Below are 17,595 nucleotides of genomic sequence, written 5' to 3'. Positions count from 1 at the left end.
TCATCCTTCTTAAACATGGGAGACCAAAACTGCACACAGTACTCCAAATGAGGTCTCACCAACGCCTTGTATAACGGGACTAGCACCTCCTTATCTCGACTAGAAATACCTCGCCTAATGCATCCCAAGACCGCATTAGCTTTTTTAACGGCCACATCACATTGCTGACTCATAGTCATCCTGCGATCAACCAGGACTCCGAGGTCCTTCTCCTCTTCCGTTACTTCCAACTGGTGCGTCCCCAGCTTATAACTAAAATTCCTGTTAGTCATCCCTAAATGCATAACCTTACACTTCTCACTATTGAATTTCATCCTATTACTAATACTCCAGTTTACAAGGTCATCCAGATCTCCCTGGAGGATATCCCGATCCTTCTCCGAATTGGCAATACCTCCCAACTTCGTGTCATCCACAAACTTTATCAGCCCACTCCTACTTTTGGTTCCAAGGTCAGTGATAAATAGATTGAATAAGATCGGACCCAAAACCGAACCTTAAGGAACTCCACTGGTAACCTCCCTCCAACCCGACAGATCACCTTTCAATACGACCTGCTGCAGTCTCCCCTTTAACCAGTTCCTTATCCACCTCTGGATTTTCATTTCGATCCCCATCTTTTCCAATTTAACCAGTAATTCTTCATGCGGTACCGTTCAAACGCCTTACTGAAATCAAGATATATTAGATCCACCGCATTTCCCTTGTCTAAAAAATCTGTTACTTTCTCAAAGAAGGAGATCGGGTTGGTTTGGCACGATCTACCTTTCGTAAAACCATGTTGTAATTTGTCCCAATTGCCATTGACCTCAAGGTCCGTAACTACTCTCTCCTTTAATATTTTTTCCATGACTTTACATACTACAGATGTTAAACTAACAGGCCTGTAGTTACCCGGGTCACTTTTTTTCCCCTTCTTGAAAATAGGAACTATATTAGCTAATCTCCAGTCAAACAGTACAACCCCCAAGTTTAGAGATTCGTTAAAAATTATCGCTAACGGGCTTGCAATTTCACTCGCCAATTCCTTTAATATTCTAGGATGAAGATTATCCGGGCCGCCTGATTTACTACCGTTAAGCTGTTCAAGTTTGGCTTCTACCTCGGATACTGTAATTTCCAACCCCGCACGTTCATTCCCATCAGTCACTCTGCCACTATTCCTAAGCCCTTCATTAGCCTCATTAAAGACCGAGGCAAAATATTCATTTAGATATTGTGCCATGCCTAGTTTATCCTTAATCTCCACTCCGTTTACAGTTTTAAGTGGTCCCACTTCTTCTTTCTTGGTTTTCTTCCTATTTATATGGCTAAAAAACCTTTTACTATTGGTTTTAATTCCCTTCGCAAGGTCCATCTCTACCCGGCTTTTGGCCTTTCTCACTGCATCCCTACACCCTCTGACCTCAATAAGGTAGGTTTCTTTGCTGATCCCTCCCATCTTCCACTCCTTGTACGCTTTCTGTTTTTTCTTAATCACCCCTCTGAGACGCTTGCTCATCCAGCTCGGTCTAAAACTGCTACCTAAGGACCGTTTTCCCTTTCTCGGGATACAGGCCTCTGACAGCTCCTGCAACTTCAACCTGAAATAATCCCAGGCATCTTCCGCCTTTAGATCCCTAAATATGTTAGTCCAATCCACTTCCCTAACTAGTCGCCTTAATTTAGTAAAGTTAGCCCTTTTGAAATCGTAAACCTTAGTCTCAGATGCAGTTTTGTTTATCCTTCCATTCATTTTGAACCGAATTAGCTCATGATCACTCGAGCCAAGGTTGTCCCCTACAACCATTTCCTCAACAAGGTCCTCAATACTCACCAAAACCAAATCTAAAATGGCATCCCCCCTTGTCGGTTCAGCTACTACTTGATGAAAGAATTCATCAGCTATCACGTCTAGGAAAAGCTGAGCCCTATTATTATTACTAGCATTTGTTCCCCAATCTATATCCGGGAAGTTAAAGTCTCCCATGATCATACAGTTCCTATTAGTATTTACCTCCATAAAAACATTAAAGAGTTCTCTATCCATATCCAGGCTAGATCCCGGTGGTCTGTAGCACACCCCAATCACTATCTCAGGGGAGGCTCTAGTAGTTTTCTTCCCTAATGTGACTATTGCCCAAACAGACTCCGTATTATCCATTCCATTACTAGTTATTTCATTACAGTTTACCTCATTATTGACATACAATGCTACTCCCCCACCTTTACCTTTGTTTCGGTCTTTCCTAAACAGCACATACCCTTCCATACCTGTACTCTAGTCATGACTACCGTTCCACCATGTTTCAGTTATTCCTACGATATCTGGTTTCAATTCTCGGACCAGGAGCTCCAATTCCTCCATTTTGTTACCTAGGCTTCTCGCATTGGTGAACAAACATCCTAATTTTTGCTGTTTGGCTTCTCTCACCTTTGTTACCCAATTTGGTAGGGACACAGTACCACCAGTATGACCTATTGGTCTAGTATCCATCCCCCCCCTCTTCCTTACGTCCAAACCCCTCCCTCTGGCTATATCCATTCTTATCCTGTTGTCCTCCCTCTCAATGTTTAAATTTGGCGTGGAGAGTGCCTGGACATCTCCCAATCATCTCCCCCCAATACCTAGTTTAAAGCTCTTTTGATCATTAGTTGGTAACCAATAAAACGTGTTCAGTTGCAACTAAATAGTCTTTACATTAAATTTGGTGCTGCTTTTTACAAACTTGGAAGGTACACTATATCTATACACATTTGTTAAATCAGTTATATAGCTTAACTTACATTTATTCACATTCTTAATTTTTACATTTCACTATGTTAGAAAATGATGAATAGTGCATTTTTTATTTACTGGATGATTAATTTTTTACTTGTTTTGTGTCAAGCTCCAGTTAGATGGGAATGTGAATGCAATTAAAATGCAAACAAACAAACAAAAAAACATTGTAAAGTTATTTTAATTAGTTAAATAAAATTACCTTTAATTTTGCTAGATAAATAAGAAAAAAGTTTATCAAAACATGTTTTCCATTTAAAACTGATTTATTCAACAAAGGAAGTATTATCTGCAGTTAGTGAATTGAACTGATTTTTTTTCCTGTCAACACATACTTCAGTATTTTGGAACTAGTAGATCTCATCCTCACACCTATTTTTTTATTCAGAAATTAGAAGAGAAAAACAAACTTTCCTGCTTTTTCAAATTCCTATTGGGTTTTAACTTTGAATGAACTAATCATTGAACAGAACTAGTTAAATAAACTGACATGAGAAAATATTCTCTGCACCCGCAGAAAAGATTACTGCTCTCAAAAGCTGGTTTATTGCTTCAACAAACTGTGGTTCTAGGTGCTTCGCCAGTGGTTTCCACCAATTCAGTAGTTCAACTTTCTTTAGAACTTTGGCAGTAAATATATACTGCTTAATTTTTTTTTAAATGATGTAAATGATTTTCATATATTAGAGTAAGTTTAGGCTTTATAGGTTGTCATATTTTCAAATTTAATTTTAAAATAGAATTTTAAAACTAAACGTTTTTAATTTACTTTAAAAATCAGATTTAATTAAATTAATTTTTATATGTTAAAAAACATTGATTCTTCTTTGAGTGCTTGTTCATGTTGATTCCATTCTAGGTGTGTGCACGCCCATGTGCGTGGCCATCGGAGATTTTTCCCCTAGCGGTATCTCTAGGGTCAACTATAGCACCCTCTTGAATGCCACGCTCATGCCGGCCCTACGCCCTCTCAGTTCCTTCTTACCACCTGCGGTGGTTAGTCGGAGTGCCTTTTCCTTGCCTAGCAAGGGCTAGTGGTTTTTGTCTCTTCTGACTTCGAGCCTCAGGGCCTTGTAAATAGTTTGTTTATAGTAGTTAGTGTAATGTAGTTGTTAAGTGTAGTTAAAATTAGAGACCCAGTGGGGACTTTGCCCCAGGTGGGGCATGCCCCGGTCTCTGGGGTTTAAGCTCTGCATGGACTGCAACAGGCCTATGCCTATTAGTGACCTCCACAGCAGCTGTCTGAAGTGCCTGGGGGAGTCGCAGGTGAAGGACAAGTGTTGCATTTGCAAAAACTTTCGACCCAGGACCCAGAAAGAGCGTGACATCTGTCTGATGGCCCTCCTCATGAAGGCTGCTCTCCACCTGCCTTCTGAGCCTTCCTGGCCGAACTCTACCATAGTATCTTGGCCTTGGTGCGTAGCACACCCCCTGGCACTGAGCTCCGCCCAGCACCACTCTCCGTCACTGGTGCCCAAAAAGAAGGCCAAGAAGCATGGCTCCCTGGCAAGAAGGGCCACAGGGTATCGGGCAAAGGACCTAGTTCAGGCCGCCCACACACACCAGAGTCACATGGACATGCCTTTCCAACCAGATCCCCTAACCCCCCAAGAGATCCACCCCCGGCCCCTGGGAGTGGTAGGAGACCCAGACTTGTGGCGGGACTGATGCCTTCCCAGGCTCTCTCGGTGCCTAGAGAGCGGAGGCCTCTACCAGCGCTGCCGTCACCGCGTGTGCCGCAGGAAGTGGCAAAGGCTCCTTGTGAGGGCAAGCCAGCTGTCAGGACCCCCCAGAGGGCAGTTGAGCACCACCAATCCTCAGAGCTGACGCAGCACTCTCCAACTCCATGCCACAGATCTCTGGCTTCACAGCCCAGGTCCTCTTCGGCTCACCCAAAATCACCAGCACTGTGATTGCAGTCTCCACTGTCTCAGTGTGGGTCACCTAGGGGGAGGTGCCGGTCACCCTATTGCTGGAACTGTTCATATTCCTGCCTGTCGTCTTCTCAGTGCAGATCTCCATCCCCCGCACTGTGGGACCGATCTGCCTTGCGGTACTGGTCACCCGAGTCCTCCTATTTGAAGTGCTGGTCTCCAGTGGCGACGGTTAGCTGACAGATTCATGCACTACCTTGTCCAGGATGAGGATGACTGTACCACCCGGGGGAGGCCCTGGGACATCATCCCCCACGGAGGAAGGGGGTTTGGGGGTGAGCACTTGCTCCTCTACTCTTCGCTGAGGCATCACCAGCACGATTGGGCATCTGAGGCTTTGTCAACCTCTGCGATGCTGCCTTGGCAACACGACCAGTGGCTCTATTGGAATGTGTGGAGCATGCCTTTGATGGAGATGCCCCTTCATACCATTTGTCAGCCGCCGTGTCGGAGCAACAGTTGGCAGCACTCAGAGGTCGCGGTAGAGGAGCGAGTGTCAGACCACTGGCCTGTCCCAAGAAATGCAGGCCTCAATTCAAGATTTCCCATTTGATGGGAATGATCTCTTCGCGGAGCAGACTGATGCACGGCTACATGGCCTAAAGGACACTCGGCCCACCCTTCGTTCCCTGAGTCTGCATATGCCACAATCAGTGAGGAAGCAATTCCGTCTGCTGCCGTCAAGGCCTTGGCAGCCTTGACAGGAGTCTTTGAGGAGAATGGATAGAGACATGAGCTTTAGTCACTGCCCTTCCTCCTCCTACTCACCCATGCAGCCCAGCCTGGCAAAGCATCCCGGGGGCTAGAAGCGCTCATTTTGAAGGTGCGCTTGAGTGTAACACCCCAGTCAACGCCCCGGACCCACCTTGTTCTTTCCTCTACCATCTTCTTCCCTACCATTCTGCCTGGTCTCAGGTCACCTCAGCTCAGTAGGTGCTAGAGATAGTATCTCGGGGTTAACCTCCTGCATCCGGGGGCAGTAGAGGAGATCCCTCGGGACATGAAAGGAAAAGGGTTCTACTCCCACTACTTCCTAATCCCGAAAGCAAAAGGGAGCCTCAGACCCATTCTGGACCTGTGACGCCTCAACAAGTCTCTCAAGAAGTAGAAGTTTCACATGGTCTCCATCATCCCCTCCCTGGATCCGGGAGACTGGTATGCTGCCCTCGACTTGAAGGAGGCATATTTCCATATTCCACGATCAGACGTTTCCTCTATTTCATAGTGGGTGGATGACATTTCCAATTCACAGCACTGCCCTTTGGCCTCTCATCAGCCCAAAGGCTGTTCACAAAATGTATGGCACCAGTGGCTGCTTACCTGAGTCGTCGAGGGGTCCAGGTCTTCCTATATCTTGATGATTGGCTCATCAAAAGCAGATCTCAGGAAAAAGTGTAGAAGAGCCTCAATCTGGTGCGTTCCACCTGCCACAACCTGAGCCTGTTGATAAACAAGAAAAATCCATCTTATGGCCAGTCCAATGAATAGATTTCATTGGGACGATTCTTGACTCCACACGAGCCAGAGCCTTCCTTCCGGAGGTGCATTTTCAGGCTGTGTCGGACCTGATCTCCCATGTGAAGAACCACCCACTCACCACTGCTCACATCTGCCTGTGATTGTTGGGCCACATGGCTGCATGTACATATGTGGTCAGTCATGCCTGGCTCCATCTCCGGCCTCTGCAAGGTGGCTGGCATTGGTCCACATGCCCAACAGGCATGACCTACGCTGGGTAGTCAGGGTGCTGGATCACATCTGGTTGTCCCTGGATTGGTGGTTGGACCCCGGGTTGATGTTGGAAGGAGTTCCCTTCGTGGCCCCATCACCTTCGCTGACACTGGTCTCTGATGCTTTGGACTTGGGCTGGAGATCCCACCTGGGCGATCTCAACACGCAAGGCTGCTGGCTACGGAACGATCTGGCCCTCCTTATCAATATCAGAGAGCTCAAAGCGGTTTGCCTGGCTTGCCAAGCTTTCTTGCCCCACTTCAGGAGCAAGGTGGTGCAGGTCCTGATGGACAATACAGCCGCGATGTATTACATCAACAGGCAGGGCAGAGCCAGATGGTCAGCCCTTTGCCAAGAAACTCTCTGCCTTTGGGACTTCTGTGTGCAGCATGCCATTCATCTGGTAGCCGCACATCTGCCCGGGACCAGAAATGTGTTAGCAGATCACCTCAGTTGGATCTTCTCATCTCACCACGAGTGGTTGCTCCATCCGGAGGTGGTCAGTATGATCTTCTGGAGGTGGGGGACTCCCCAGGTGGACTTGTTCGCGTCCCATCAGAACAGGAAATGCCATGTGTTCTGTTAGATCCGGGGGGACGGACAGGTGCTACCTGTCCAGACGCTTTTCTGCTCCCATGGTGAGGGGCCCTGATGTACGCCTTCCCGCCAGTGCTGTTGATCCAGAGAGTCCTTGTGAAGATCAAAGAGGACAGGGCGAAGGTTATCCTGATAGCCCCCGCGTGGCCTTGACAGCACTTGTCCAGCACGCTGCTGGATCTTTTGGTAGCTGTCCCACTGCAGCTACCCCTCTGGCCAGACCTGCTGTCCCAGACCCATGGCAGTCTTCTGCACCCAAACCTGGTGGTGTTGCATTTGACAGCATGGCTATGGCATTGCTGAATGAGGAGGAATGCGCAGTCCATGTCCAACAGATCTTGTTGAATAGCAGAAAGCCCTCCACCAGAGCCACCTGCCTGGCCAAGTGGAAGAGGTTCATGTGCGGTACCTCGGACCTGGGTATCTGGGCTGAGCAGGCTTCGCTGCAGGCGATCCTGGACTATCTTCTGCACCTCAAGCTCCATTCGACTAGGGCTCAGGCTTCGTCGACAGCCTTCCTGGCCCAGGCGCCAGTTCGGGATATCTGCTGGGCTGCTACCTGGTCATCTATCCACACATTTACATCTCATTATGCGCTTACCCAGCAAGCCCGAGACAATGCTGGCTTTGGTATAGCAGTGTTGCAAGCCACGCAACCATGAACTCAGAGCCCACCTCCAAGGATACTGCTTGCGAGTCACCTAGAATGTAATTGACATGAGCAAGCACTCGAAGAAGAAAAAACAGTTACCTACCTTTCCTAACTGTTGTTGTTCAAGATGTGTTGCTCATGTCCATTCCATTACCCATCCCCTTGCCCCTAAGTCAGAGTTTCTGGCAAGAAGGAAGTGAGAGGGTGTAGGGCTGGTGGTGCCAAATATACTGACACATGAGTGCGGCACTCCAGAGGACACCACAGCCGACCGTATAGATACCGCTAAGGCAAAAATCTCCAGTGGCCACGCAAGTAGGTGCATGCACACCTAGAATGGAATGGACATGAGCAATACATCTTGAAGAACAATTATGAAAGGTAGGAAACCGTTTTTTCTTATCTACACTGGTTTTCATTTTTGACCATTCTTGGACCTTTTGTAAAAGTAAAGCCTTATGCTAAGAGACTAGGACTCAGTTCTATTTCATTTGAAATTGGTGCACAACTCCCACTGACTTCAACAAAAGCAAGCCTGATGTGTGTCTTCACATTAATGCACTGAGTTTTAAGAACATAATACTTGAAAAATAGGCCTGCATTCTTCATATGAGATTTAATCTTGTATAACCCTTATCCCACTGCATTTACATTTCAGATTTTTAATCTGATGAAGTTTGATAGCTATACTCGCTTTCTGAAATCCCCGCTTTACCAAGAATGCATTCTGGCTGAAGTAGAAGGTCGCCCTCTTCCTGATCCACAGCGTGTTCCCAGCAGCCCCACATCTAAACATAGTATCAACTCAGAGCGGTCTCATATCTCAACACCAAAAAAGGTGACTTTTGATTAAATTATTACTTTTCTGAAAACTAAGTTCCTATCCATAGCTGAACTTCTCCAACCCCCCAGATTTGTTGGAAGATTAACAAGAGCGTGTATAAACTAATGAGTGTTCATATTTACTAGTGCTGACAAAGTATCTAATTGCCAAGTCTTAATGTACAAATTGTTTTAATTGTCAATAGTTTTTTATCCATTCTAACAGAAGTTACTAACTCCCTTTTTAATATAATTTTATTTATGTATTGCCTAAGTAAACACATTTTGTTCTACAGCTAATGAAATGAGGTAATTATTCTTTATGCACCAATTCAGAAGTTGATTTTGATTGAAGTCCATAATTGTTAGGAAACTAAGTTCTGGTATTTTCAACTGCAGGTAGCCAGTTAAAATTCATCCAGGGTTAGTAGTGAATGCTAGTTCAATTTGAGGGGTGCTTTCAATGACCTAGGTGGAGTGAGTTGGTAATTTCAGTCAATGGACAATTGGACAATTGCCTACATCACAAAACCCACCACTGCTACTGTCTCAAAATATCATCCTTGCTATCCATCCAGCAGAGCGGTCAAAGGTTAAATAAGGTTGGAAAATGAACTTCCCTCTTATCCTTAGAATTTATCCCTTTACTACGATAGTATCCAGCTTCTGATCCTTAACGATGACTGTGTTAAGAAAACTTGTATCTGATGATATATATATATAAATTGAAAACTACCTATGAGCCACGTTCTGAGATTTTTAAACTGAAATGATTGAATCGGTCCTGTAGCTACAGGGCCGAAGTAGGGGACGGTGAGCAGCAATTCTCTACAGTTGATAATCAGAACATCACCAGGTTGGCCACCTGGTGCATTGAAGGCTAGAGAGGAGGGAGCTTTGGCTGCTCCATTGTCTGTTCCTCTGACAGGTTGTGGGAGCCCTAAGGAGTGCATTATAAGCACTTGATTGTCTCTACCTGAGCATCAGAGAGCAGGTAGCAAAAGATATGCTCCTCCACCACACAACCCTAGAGAGGTGAAGGGGAGGAGAAGGTGATAACCAAAATCCAATTACAGCTTCCTCATTCTCTGCTCCGACACACGTTGGAGAATATTCTAGAAGTTGCTCTAACTTGCACCAACTGACAATGGTCTCCAAAGGCAGCATGCTAGCAAGATAGCCAGCATGCTCCACCCACTCTTCCCTATGCCCGTCACATCCTTCTGTACCAGGAGTTTTGGGATGATACATATAAGAGTTGACTACACCAGGTCTCTTGCCTGTTTGGGATTCCCTTATACCTATGGAATCCCCAGCTGGAGACTTGTAGTTGGTTTGTGCTGCCTGAGCAGAGAAGCAGAGAATTTGTCCTTAAACCTTGACTGTTGCCCTGGGATTTTTGAAATAATATATTTGACCTTCAAAGTGAAAAGGTTATTGCTGTAGAATATGATTTATGCATGTTGGTTAGGGCAATGTGGTGCAATTATACCATGGAAAAAGAGAGGACTTGAATTAATCTGGTACCTTTCAGAAGAAATAATTCACACCTTCATCCCACATGAAATAATAATAATAATTAATAATAAAAAGTCCTACCTGGAAAGCCAGAATTCCTGGCAGTGATTGATTATCTGGGCTGGCAACTGATGAATTTATTCTTTGAATTTCCTGGCCTCTTTTCAACCAAATCCTTCATGTTGTTTAAACATTTTTTATTATAAAATTTGTCTAGGTAAATAAAAATAATAAAAAAAACCCATAGTCTTTGGAAGCTTTAAAAATTTGTAATACTTTAATAGGAATCAGAACTTTGCTCATTCTTATTTCCACAATCATTGTAATTTAAAAAAAAAATTAAAATTTGAGAGTTTTATCTTTGCAACTAGATAACTTTACCACAGTATTAATTATTTGGTTGTAAAGGTAATTTTAACTCTTTTTTTTTTTTATGTCAGCCACTGTAATTTTGGGGCATCCACTATTTTCTGGATAGAGGTTGTTTTTTCTTTTAAATTCAGCATTTTAAAGAATATTTTAATGTGAAAAAAATAAATGCTCATTAAAAGAAAATGTAGGCATAATATTATTAAAAATATATCTACATTAATACTTTTCATCAACTATTATTTGTTATACATAAGTAGATGTTAGTTAAGAAAGACATTATCAGATACCTGTATTTAATTTTAGTTTATATTTCAAGCCTAGGTAGGTTGCTGTACAGTAAATGAAATTCTATATTTTTTTAAAAACCAAGTAAATGGAAATCCAATAACCCTTTTAAATCATTAGTTCTCTAGCTGTAGTCCGTAGACTGCCAGTAGTCTGTGGAGAGCTGTTTTTGTTGTTGCGCTGGCATGTTATTTGATTACCAGTTGCAGAGGAACTGGCATACATAATAATGAGAAGGCAAAAAGACAATCAACCAGACTCTCTCTCTTAAGATATAGTCCACTTTAGGAGAGTTTGAGAATCCATGCTTTAGACAATATGTTTGCAAGAGTGCTGCAGCTAATATTTATCTGTGTTTTGATGGTAGTTAATTGGAAAATCAAAGTCAGGAAGGTCCTTAAATGAAGAATCTGGAGAGGAAGATGCTGAGAAGAAAAAAAGGGGGACATTTTTCTCCTGGTCAAGAAGTAAGAGTGTGGGGAGATCGCAGAAAAAAAAGGAAAATGATGACTACCAAAATGGTGAGTTTCCAAGTCCTGCTTTGTTGCAAGATTGCTTCAGCAATAGACAGAATTGCTCCCACTGTTAACACTCAGGAAGGAATCTACACCTCATTACTACACATGACCTGGAGCAGATTTTTAATGATCTGCTGAGCTCTGACAGAGGGAAATGGTCTTGTCCTGCACCACAATAGCCAGGAACAGTCATGGAAATAGGTGGAGGTCTGTAGACAAAAGTCTGGGGAATGAGAAATTGGTAGCATTCTGGACCAATGGGATTTCCCACAGCTGTTTAAACATGTCTTCATGAGGGAGTCAAACAGCTATATATGGAAATAAAGCCATAGGTGTGGCTATGCCCAAGTTCATTGAATCAGAGTGCTTTGTTGTAGAAACCTAGTTTACAGATAGGGAAATTACTTCTCCCTACAAAAAAACAAAACAAAAAAATCCCTGAAGGAGGCATAGAGGAACAATTTAGGGAGGGAGAATGAATTCCACAGGCACAGAATGTTACTAAAACACAATCTAATTGGCAGAGACTGGGTTGTGTAGCCTGTTCATTCAACTGCTAGTCAGTCAGTAGCTTTTCTTGAAAAAATGGTAGATTTTATAGGAGGCAACACTAAACTATTTTTAGATAAATGAGGTCTGGGCTAATTGCACTGTGTTTGAAGTAATTTCTATTAGTGAGAATATTTGCATCTGTGTAGTTCACTGAAATGAAAGAGCACTACATTTTGGCAGCCGCAGAGGCTTGCACAAAGCAATTAACAGGCAAACAGTTTTTAAAAATTGCAAAAACAAAACTACAAATTCTGAAATCCACTGCAGCAGTCAGCTACTCTAAGCATTGTGTTTACTGCTGTCTCTTCTTCCCCACCATCTGCTTACCATGGTTCTTGAAAAAGCCTTGTGAGCTGTACAGTTGATGTCAGGGGGGCCATGTATGTGAATGAGGGCTGCAGAATCAGATACTAAGGTTATAGACCTAAACTTTAAGAAGTGACAAGGGATTGAGTTCTCAATTTTTGGGTGTCCAGCTTGAGACACCTTAAAAGAGCCTGATTTTCAGGGATCTGGTACTCACCTGGAAGGTATTGTAAATTGGTAGTCACTTTTTAAAATGTAAGCAATCACCTCCAGGAACAGGAATGTTATCTTTTCATCTGCTTGCAAAAAGCCATGAACACCTGTAGTGTTATATAAGCAATAAATAATTACATTTAAAAGATGTTTAAATGTTCAGCATGTGAAGATAGTACAAGGATTTGGAATTTTTCTTTCCCAAATCAGAAAATGAATATTCTAGTCAGATTACATGAGGTTTTGTAGCACCTTTAATGAATAGTAAAACCAAACATTTTTACTTATCACTCTACTTTTCCCACTCTCAGATTTTATGCATACCAATGGACTATTTTGCAGACGTGAATCACAAGGCTCCATGTCATCAGCTGCAAGTCTTGAACTGGTAAGCTCCTTAGAATCAAATTGTATGAGAGGAATGGAAAAGAAATGGGAGTGATTGTTACCTAGGAAATCAATAATAGCCAAATTTTTCTGCAATAGTATAAATAAACAAAATGTCTATATGTCTTTGTATGTAAATTTCATGTTATTTTTAGACTGAACTTTAAAAAAAAATTATAGCTATACTCATTTTGTGAAATAATAAGGGTCTGGTTGTTTAAACAGATTGTCAGATGAATAGTTAAATATTTTTAAAAGAACACTATTATAGTGCTGTTTATGATCCTAAACTATCATGCTTATAATGTAAAGATAAATATCTCTTTTATGCATTTCATATACCTGTTTTTTTAAAATTGTCCTGCCCTCTCCAAGCTATCCTGTCTATCCTTTCTCCTAGCTACCCCAACTCTCCTGTTCCTTTGGACATTATAATAAAAGTTTGCACTTTTATAGGGTCTTTCAATCCAAGGACACTAAAGCTCTTTACAAACTGCCCCATCTTGCCTCCCAGCTACTGCAGCTCTTAAGCTCTGCTATGAGCAATTGCCTGTTGAATAGCTCTTTGGGTCCTCTTCCTCTTGACTATATGTGAGTTTGAACTCATTTCCTTGATGCCCTGGCTCTTTCCCTCCTCTCTCTTCTCTTAATCACTATAGCTTGACTCTGTTCCCAATGTTTGAGGGATAAAAGAGTGAAGCATTCCCCAGCAGCATTTGCAACTAAAACATTGCAACACATGCTCATATGTGGAGAAACAAGAAGTGAAGACACAGTAGTTATAAACAATGTAGTTCCACCTTCACAGTCCAAGTTGAATGAAATGCACAAAGTAAACAATATAAATGATTAAAAGTAAACTTAAAATTTAATATCACCCTAGATTTAAAGTGAATTTTAACAAAGCGTATAAAAGAATATAATTTTAAAATACCCTTTTTTATCCTGACAGTATCCCTTTGACTTACAAATTTGATTCTAAGAATCATACAGATTCTTGTTGATATATGTGATGCTAGTGGGTAAACAGAGAAGTAAACAGTGCAGAGCCGTATTGGTAGCATCCATTTAAATTGAGTGTTTATTAAATACTTCAAAATATTACCTTGTAAAAACAACGTAATGGAGTTGTCCCTTTTGATACTTTGTGTGTACTAAGATGATTTTTCTGTGGCTATAATTAGGGCCTTACCAAATTCACAGCTGTGAAAAATGCATCATGAACTGTGAAACCTGGTTTTCCTTGTGAAATCTGGCTACTGTAGGAGGGTTGCGGTATTCAGAGCTGGGTGGCCGGAGAGCTGTGGCTTCTGGCCAGGCACCCAGCTCTGAAGGCAACACCACCAGCAGCAGCGCAGAAGCGAGAGTCGCATGGTATGGGAGAGGGTCATCACTTTTGGGGGGAGCAGTGCCAGGCTTATAGCTGGGCAACTGCCCATGGCACCATGGTCACGGTGAGCACTGGACCTGGGGCTAGGCTGGGGCACCCCAGCTGGGAGCTCCTACCGTGCACTGGGCTCTAGCTGCTAGTCCCAGACAGGCTAGGAAGGAACAGGACTTTCTCTTCCCTTGCACAGGCCACTCCCAGGGCCAGGTTGGACCCACCTCTGGGGTCTTCCCCCGGCTGCAGGAAGCTCCATGGCTGCTGCCTGGGAGCCAGCTCTGAAGGCAGCCCTGCTGTGCCAGCAGCAGTGCAGAAGTAAAGATGGCAATATTGTGACCCCCTACAATAGCCTTGTGACTGCCCCCACGACCTCTGTTTGGGTCAGGACCCCCACAGTTACAACACTGTGAAATTTCAGAGTTAAATATCTAGAGCCATGAAATGTAAGATTTTTAAAGTCCTATGACCGTGCAATTTACCAAATTGAACAGTGAATTTGGTAGGGCAGTTCCCAGCAGTTCCTCCCCCAGGGGCTGCAGGGACATGCTGGCTGCTTCCAGGAGCGGGGTGTAGCCAGGGCAGGTAGGGAGCCTGCCTTAGCCTCACTGCGCCTCTGGAGAGTTGATCCGCAGGGCCCTGAGAGGATGCTTGGGGATGCCCAGAGGTCCGCCGACCCCAGTTTGAGAAATGCTGCTCTAGTGGAAAGTTCAGGGAAGGGAGTGTGGTACTGCCTCCTGCTTTCCCCCTGGTCTGAATTCTCCCTTCAGGGGTGGCTGCACTTAAAGTATGTTTAGATTTGTGAAGTTTGGTCTGTGGTAGTGTCTTTGTCTTAAATTGAAATAGTTCTAAAAAAATTACCTGGTAATAGAAAGATTTTGAAGGAAGGGTAAACCTCAAACATGGTTAAAAGTGTGTTCCCTTGCTTAATTTGATTTGTTGGACTGTAATACTGTGTGTTTGTTCTTAACTTTCATTTTTGTTTCTGACAAGTCTGATGCCTCTCGGTTATCTGCATCTGTACCTGATAAAGAGAAATCCTCAAAATACTGCTGTATAAACCTTCCAGATGGCTCATCCTGTAAAATGGTTGTTAAATCAGGATTCTCAGTCAAAGAGATGTTATCTGGGCTCTGTGAGAAACATGGCATTAACATAGCTGCAGTAGACCTTTTTTTAGTTGGAGGAGACAAGGTACTGTATGTATACTTTTTTTAAAAAATTCAGACTTATTATTCAATTTACTAATATGGGATTATTGATTATTTAGGGGAATACTCTACCTCTTTGTATTCAGACTTCACATGGACAATAATGGGATTTGTGTATGTTGCTCAATGGAAGAATATTAGTGAGCTCATTACTGGAATACTGTGTCCATTTCTGCTACTACATTTTAAAAAGGATATTGAAAAATTGGAAAGAGTTCAGGAGAGAGCTACAAGAAGATTTGAGGTCTGGAAAACATGCCTTAGAGGGAGGAGATTAAGAACTTCAGTCTGTTTAGTGTGTCTGAGAGAAGTTTAAGCAGTGACTTGATAACAGCCTACAATATCTACATGGAGAAGAAATTTTTGATAGACAGCACTTTAATCTGACAGAAAAAGGCATAACAAGATCCAGTGATTGAAAGCTGAAGCTAGACAAATTCAGATCAGAAATAAGGTGTATTTTTTTAATCGTGAGGGTATTTAACCATTGGAACAATTTATGAAGCGAGGTGTTAGATTCTCAATCATTTGAAGTCTTTAAATCAGAACTGGATATCTTTGTAAAAGAGATGCTATGGTTCAAAAATGTTATGGGCTTGATGCAGATTTTGTCTTGTGTTATGCAAGAGATCAGACTAATGATCCTAATTTACTTGTCTTCCTTGTAAAATAATCTGTTTTTTTAAATCTTTCTGCCAACATTATTTTGTCGTATTTTCTGATGTATCATTCTGTTTGTTCAGCCTCTTATGTTTAAGTGCCCAGGCCTTGTATGAGATGCTGAGAGCTCTCAATACCCATTGACTTTAATGGGAATAGAGAATTGCTAAGCACCTCACAGAATTGGCCCCTACATCTTTTGGAACTATCCAGAGAAAAAGAGAAACTAATCATGTTGCTTGCTGTAAATTAATACAATAATAGCCATACACACAAAGCTTAATAATTGTTCTGTCTCTCTTCCTGGGCTAATTTTAAAATTGCTTTTTTTGTTTTGCACAGCTGTTGCATATTGTTAAATGATATATAACAAGTGACATGTTCCCAATTTAACATAGTTTCTCTTCTTTTGTTCAAACCATATGCTCCATAGCCACTTGTATTGCATCAAGACAGTAGCATCTTGGATTCTCGGGATCTACGTTTAGAAAAACGTACTTTATTTCGGTAAGAGAAAAAATTTATCTTTTTGTGACATTTTCCACTCCAGCTAATTTAAATGGGCCAGAATGCATTCTGAGTTATGTCTGTGCAATAAAATAAAAGTGAGTATAACACAGAATAACATTTGATATGCTGTGTCTGTTTCCCTGTCTGTAAAATGGGAATGTCATGCTTCCTGGAGTGGCCCATGAACATGCGTGCCAACCTCAGGGCAGACTATTACAAACCACAGTACAAACCCCAAACTGGTTGTGATTTCTATACTTAGATTTCACCAACCACATATTAAGTGTGAACTCCTCAAGCACTATAACAGCTTTAACATGGAGTCACAGACAGTCCCTTATGATACTTCAGTCTATCTTGCCACCCAGCCAGATTTGCCTTTGTGATAGATAGTCTCTTACATCAAAAACCACAATAATATTCAGATTACTCCCAGTCCCAAAGGGCTAGTCACTTACCTCAGGTCAATTGTACCTCACACCAAAGACAACCTTTGAAGTCAATCCTGTAATAAACTGTCTAAAGATTTATGAGTTACAGTCTAAGGCTATGTCTACACGGCGCAGCTTACAGCTGTGCCACTAGAGCCTTGCCGCTGTAAGGCACACAGTGTATCCACTCTTTGTCGGCAGGAGAGAGCCGTCCTGCCAACATAATAAAACCACCCCAAACAAGGGGCAGTAGCTTTGTTGGCGGGAGATGCTCTCCCACTGACAAAGCGCTGTCCACACCGGTGCTTTTTGTCTTTAAAACTTTTGCTGGTCAGGGGTGGGGTTTTTTCAAACCCCTGACTGACAAAAGTTTTAATGACAAAAGTGCAGTGTAGACATAGCCTTAGATTCCAAAACATAATAGAAGTTTCTGTAATGTGCAAGCTCTATATGTCCTTTAGGGCTAACCCAAGCTAAACAGCTGGGGATCTCTTGCTTATGCTTAGAAGTATTGCCCTCTCCCTGAAATCCAAGTAGCACAGGGATAACAATTTCTTCTTGACAGGGATCTTTATTCCCTTTCCCCAGAGTTCAAGTGGATGGGATGAGCATTTCTGCATATCTCCTCCGCATAGGTGTTGGGGGAGCAATCCACAAACACTTTTGTCCCCTGGTGTTCCACAATGGCTTGTCTATTGTGTTGGGGCAAGGCCAGATGGCTACAGTAAAGTAGCGAGGAACAGGTATGTTAGCC

General features: G+C 42.7%; 1 protein-coding gene across 4 annotated transcripts in view; it reads left to right on the top strand.

The window, feature by feature from the left end:
* The window catches only part of RGS12 (regulator of G protein signaling 12), a 152,206-nt gene that overhangs the window by 106,768 nt on the left and 27,843 nt on the right, over positions 1–17,595 (top strand). For all 4 annotated transcript variants that reach the window (XM_039540913.1, XM_039540915.1, XM_039540911.1 and 1 more), the window contains 5 exons: positions 8,334–8,513; positions 11,040–11,193; positions 12,573–12,649; positions 15,023–15,223; positions 16,334–16,407. In XM_039540913.1, coding sequence (XP_039396847.1) covers positions 8,334–8,513; positions 11,040–11,193; positions 12,573–12,649; positions 15,023–15,223; positions 16,334–16,407 — 686 coding nt within the window. The remainder of the gene's footprint in view (positions 1–8,333; positions 8,514–11,039; positions 11,194–12,572; positions 12,650–15,022; positions 15,224–16,333; positions 16,408–17,595) is intronic.

The sequence above is a fragment of the Mauremys reevesii genome, linkage group 5, assembly GCF_016161935.1.
Source record: "Mauremys reevesii isolate NIE-2019 linkage group 5, ASM1616193v1, whole genome shotgun sequence".
NCBI lineage: Eukaryota > Metazoa > Chordata > Testudines > Geoemydidae > Mauremys > Mauremys reevesii.
Note: the sequence above shows the minus strand (reverse complement) of the source record. Positions and strands in the feature narration are given on the sequence as shown.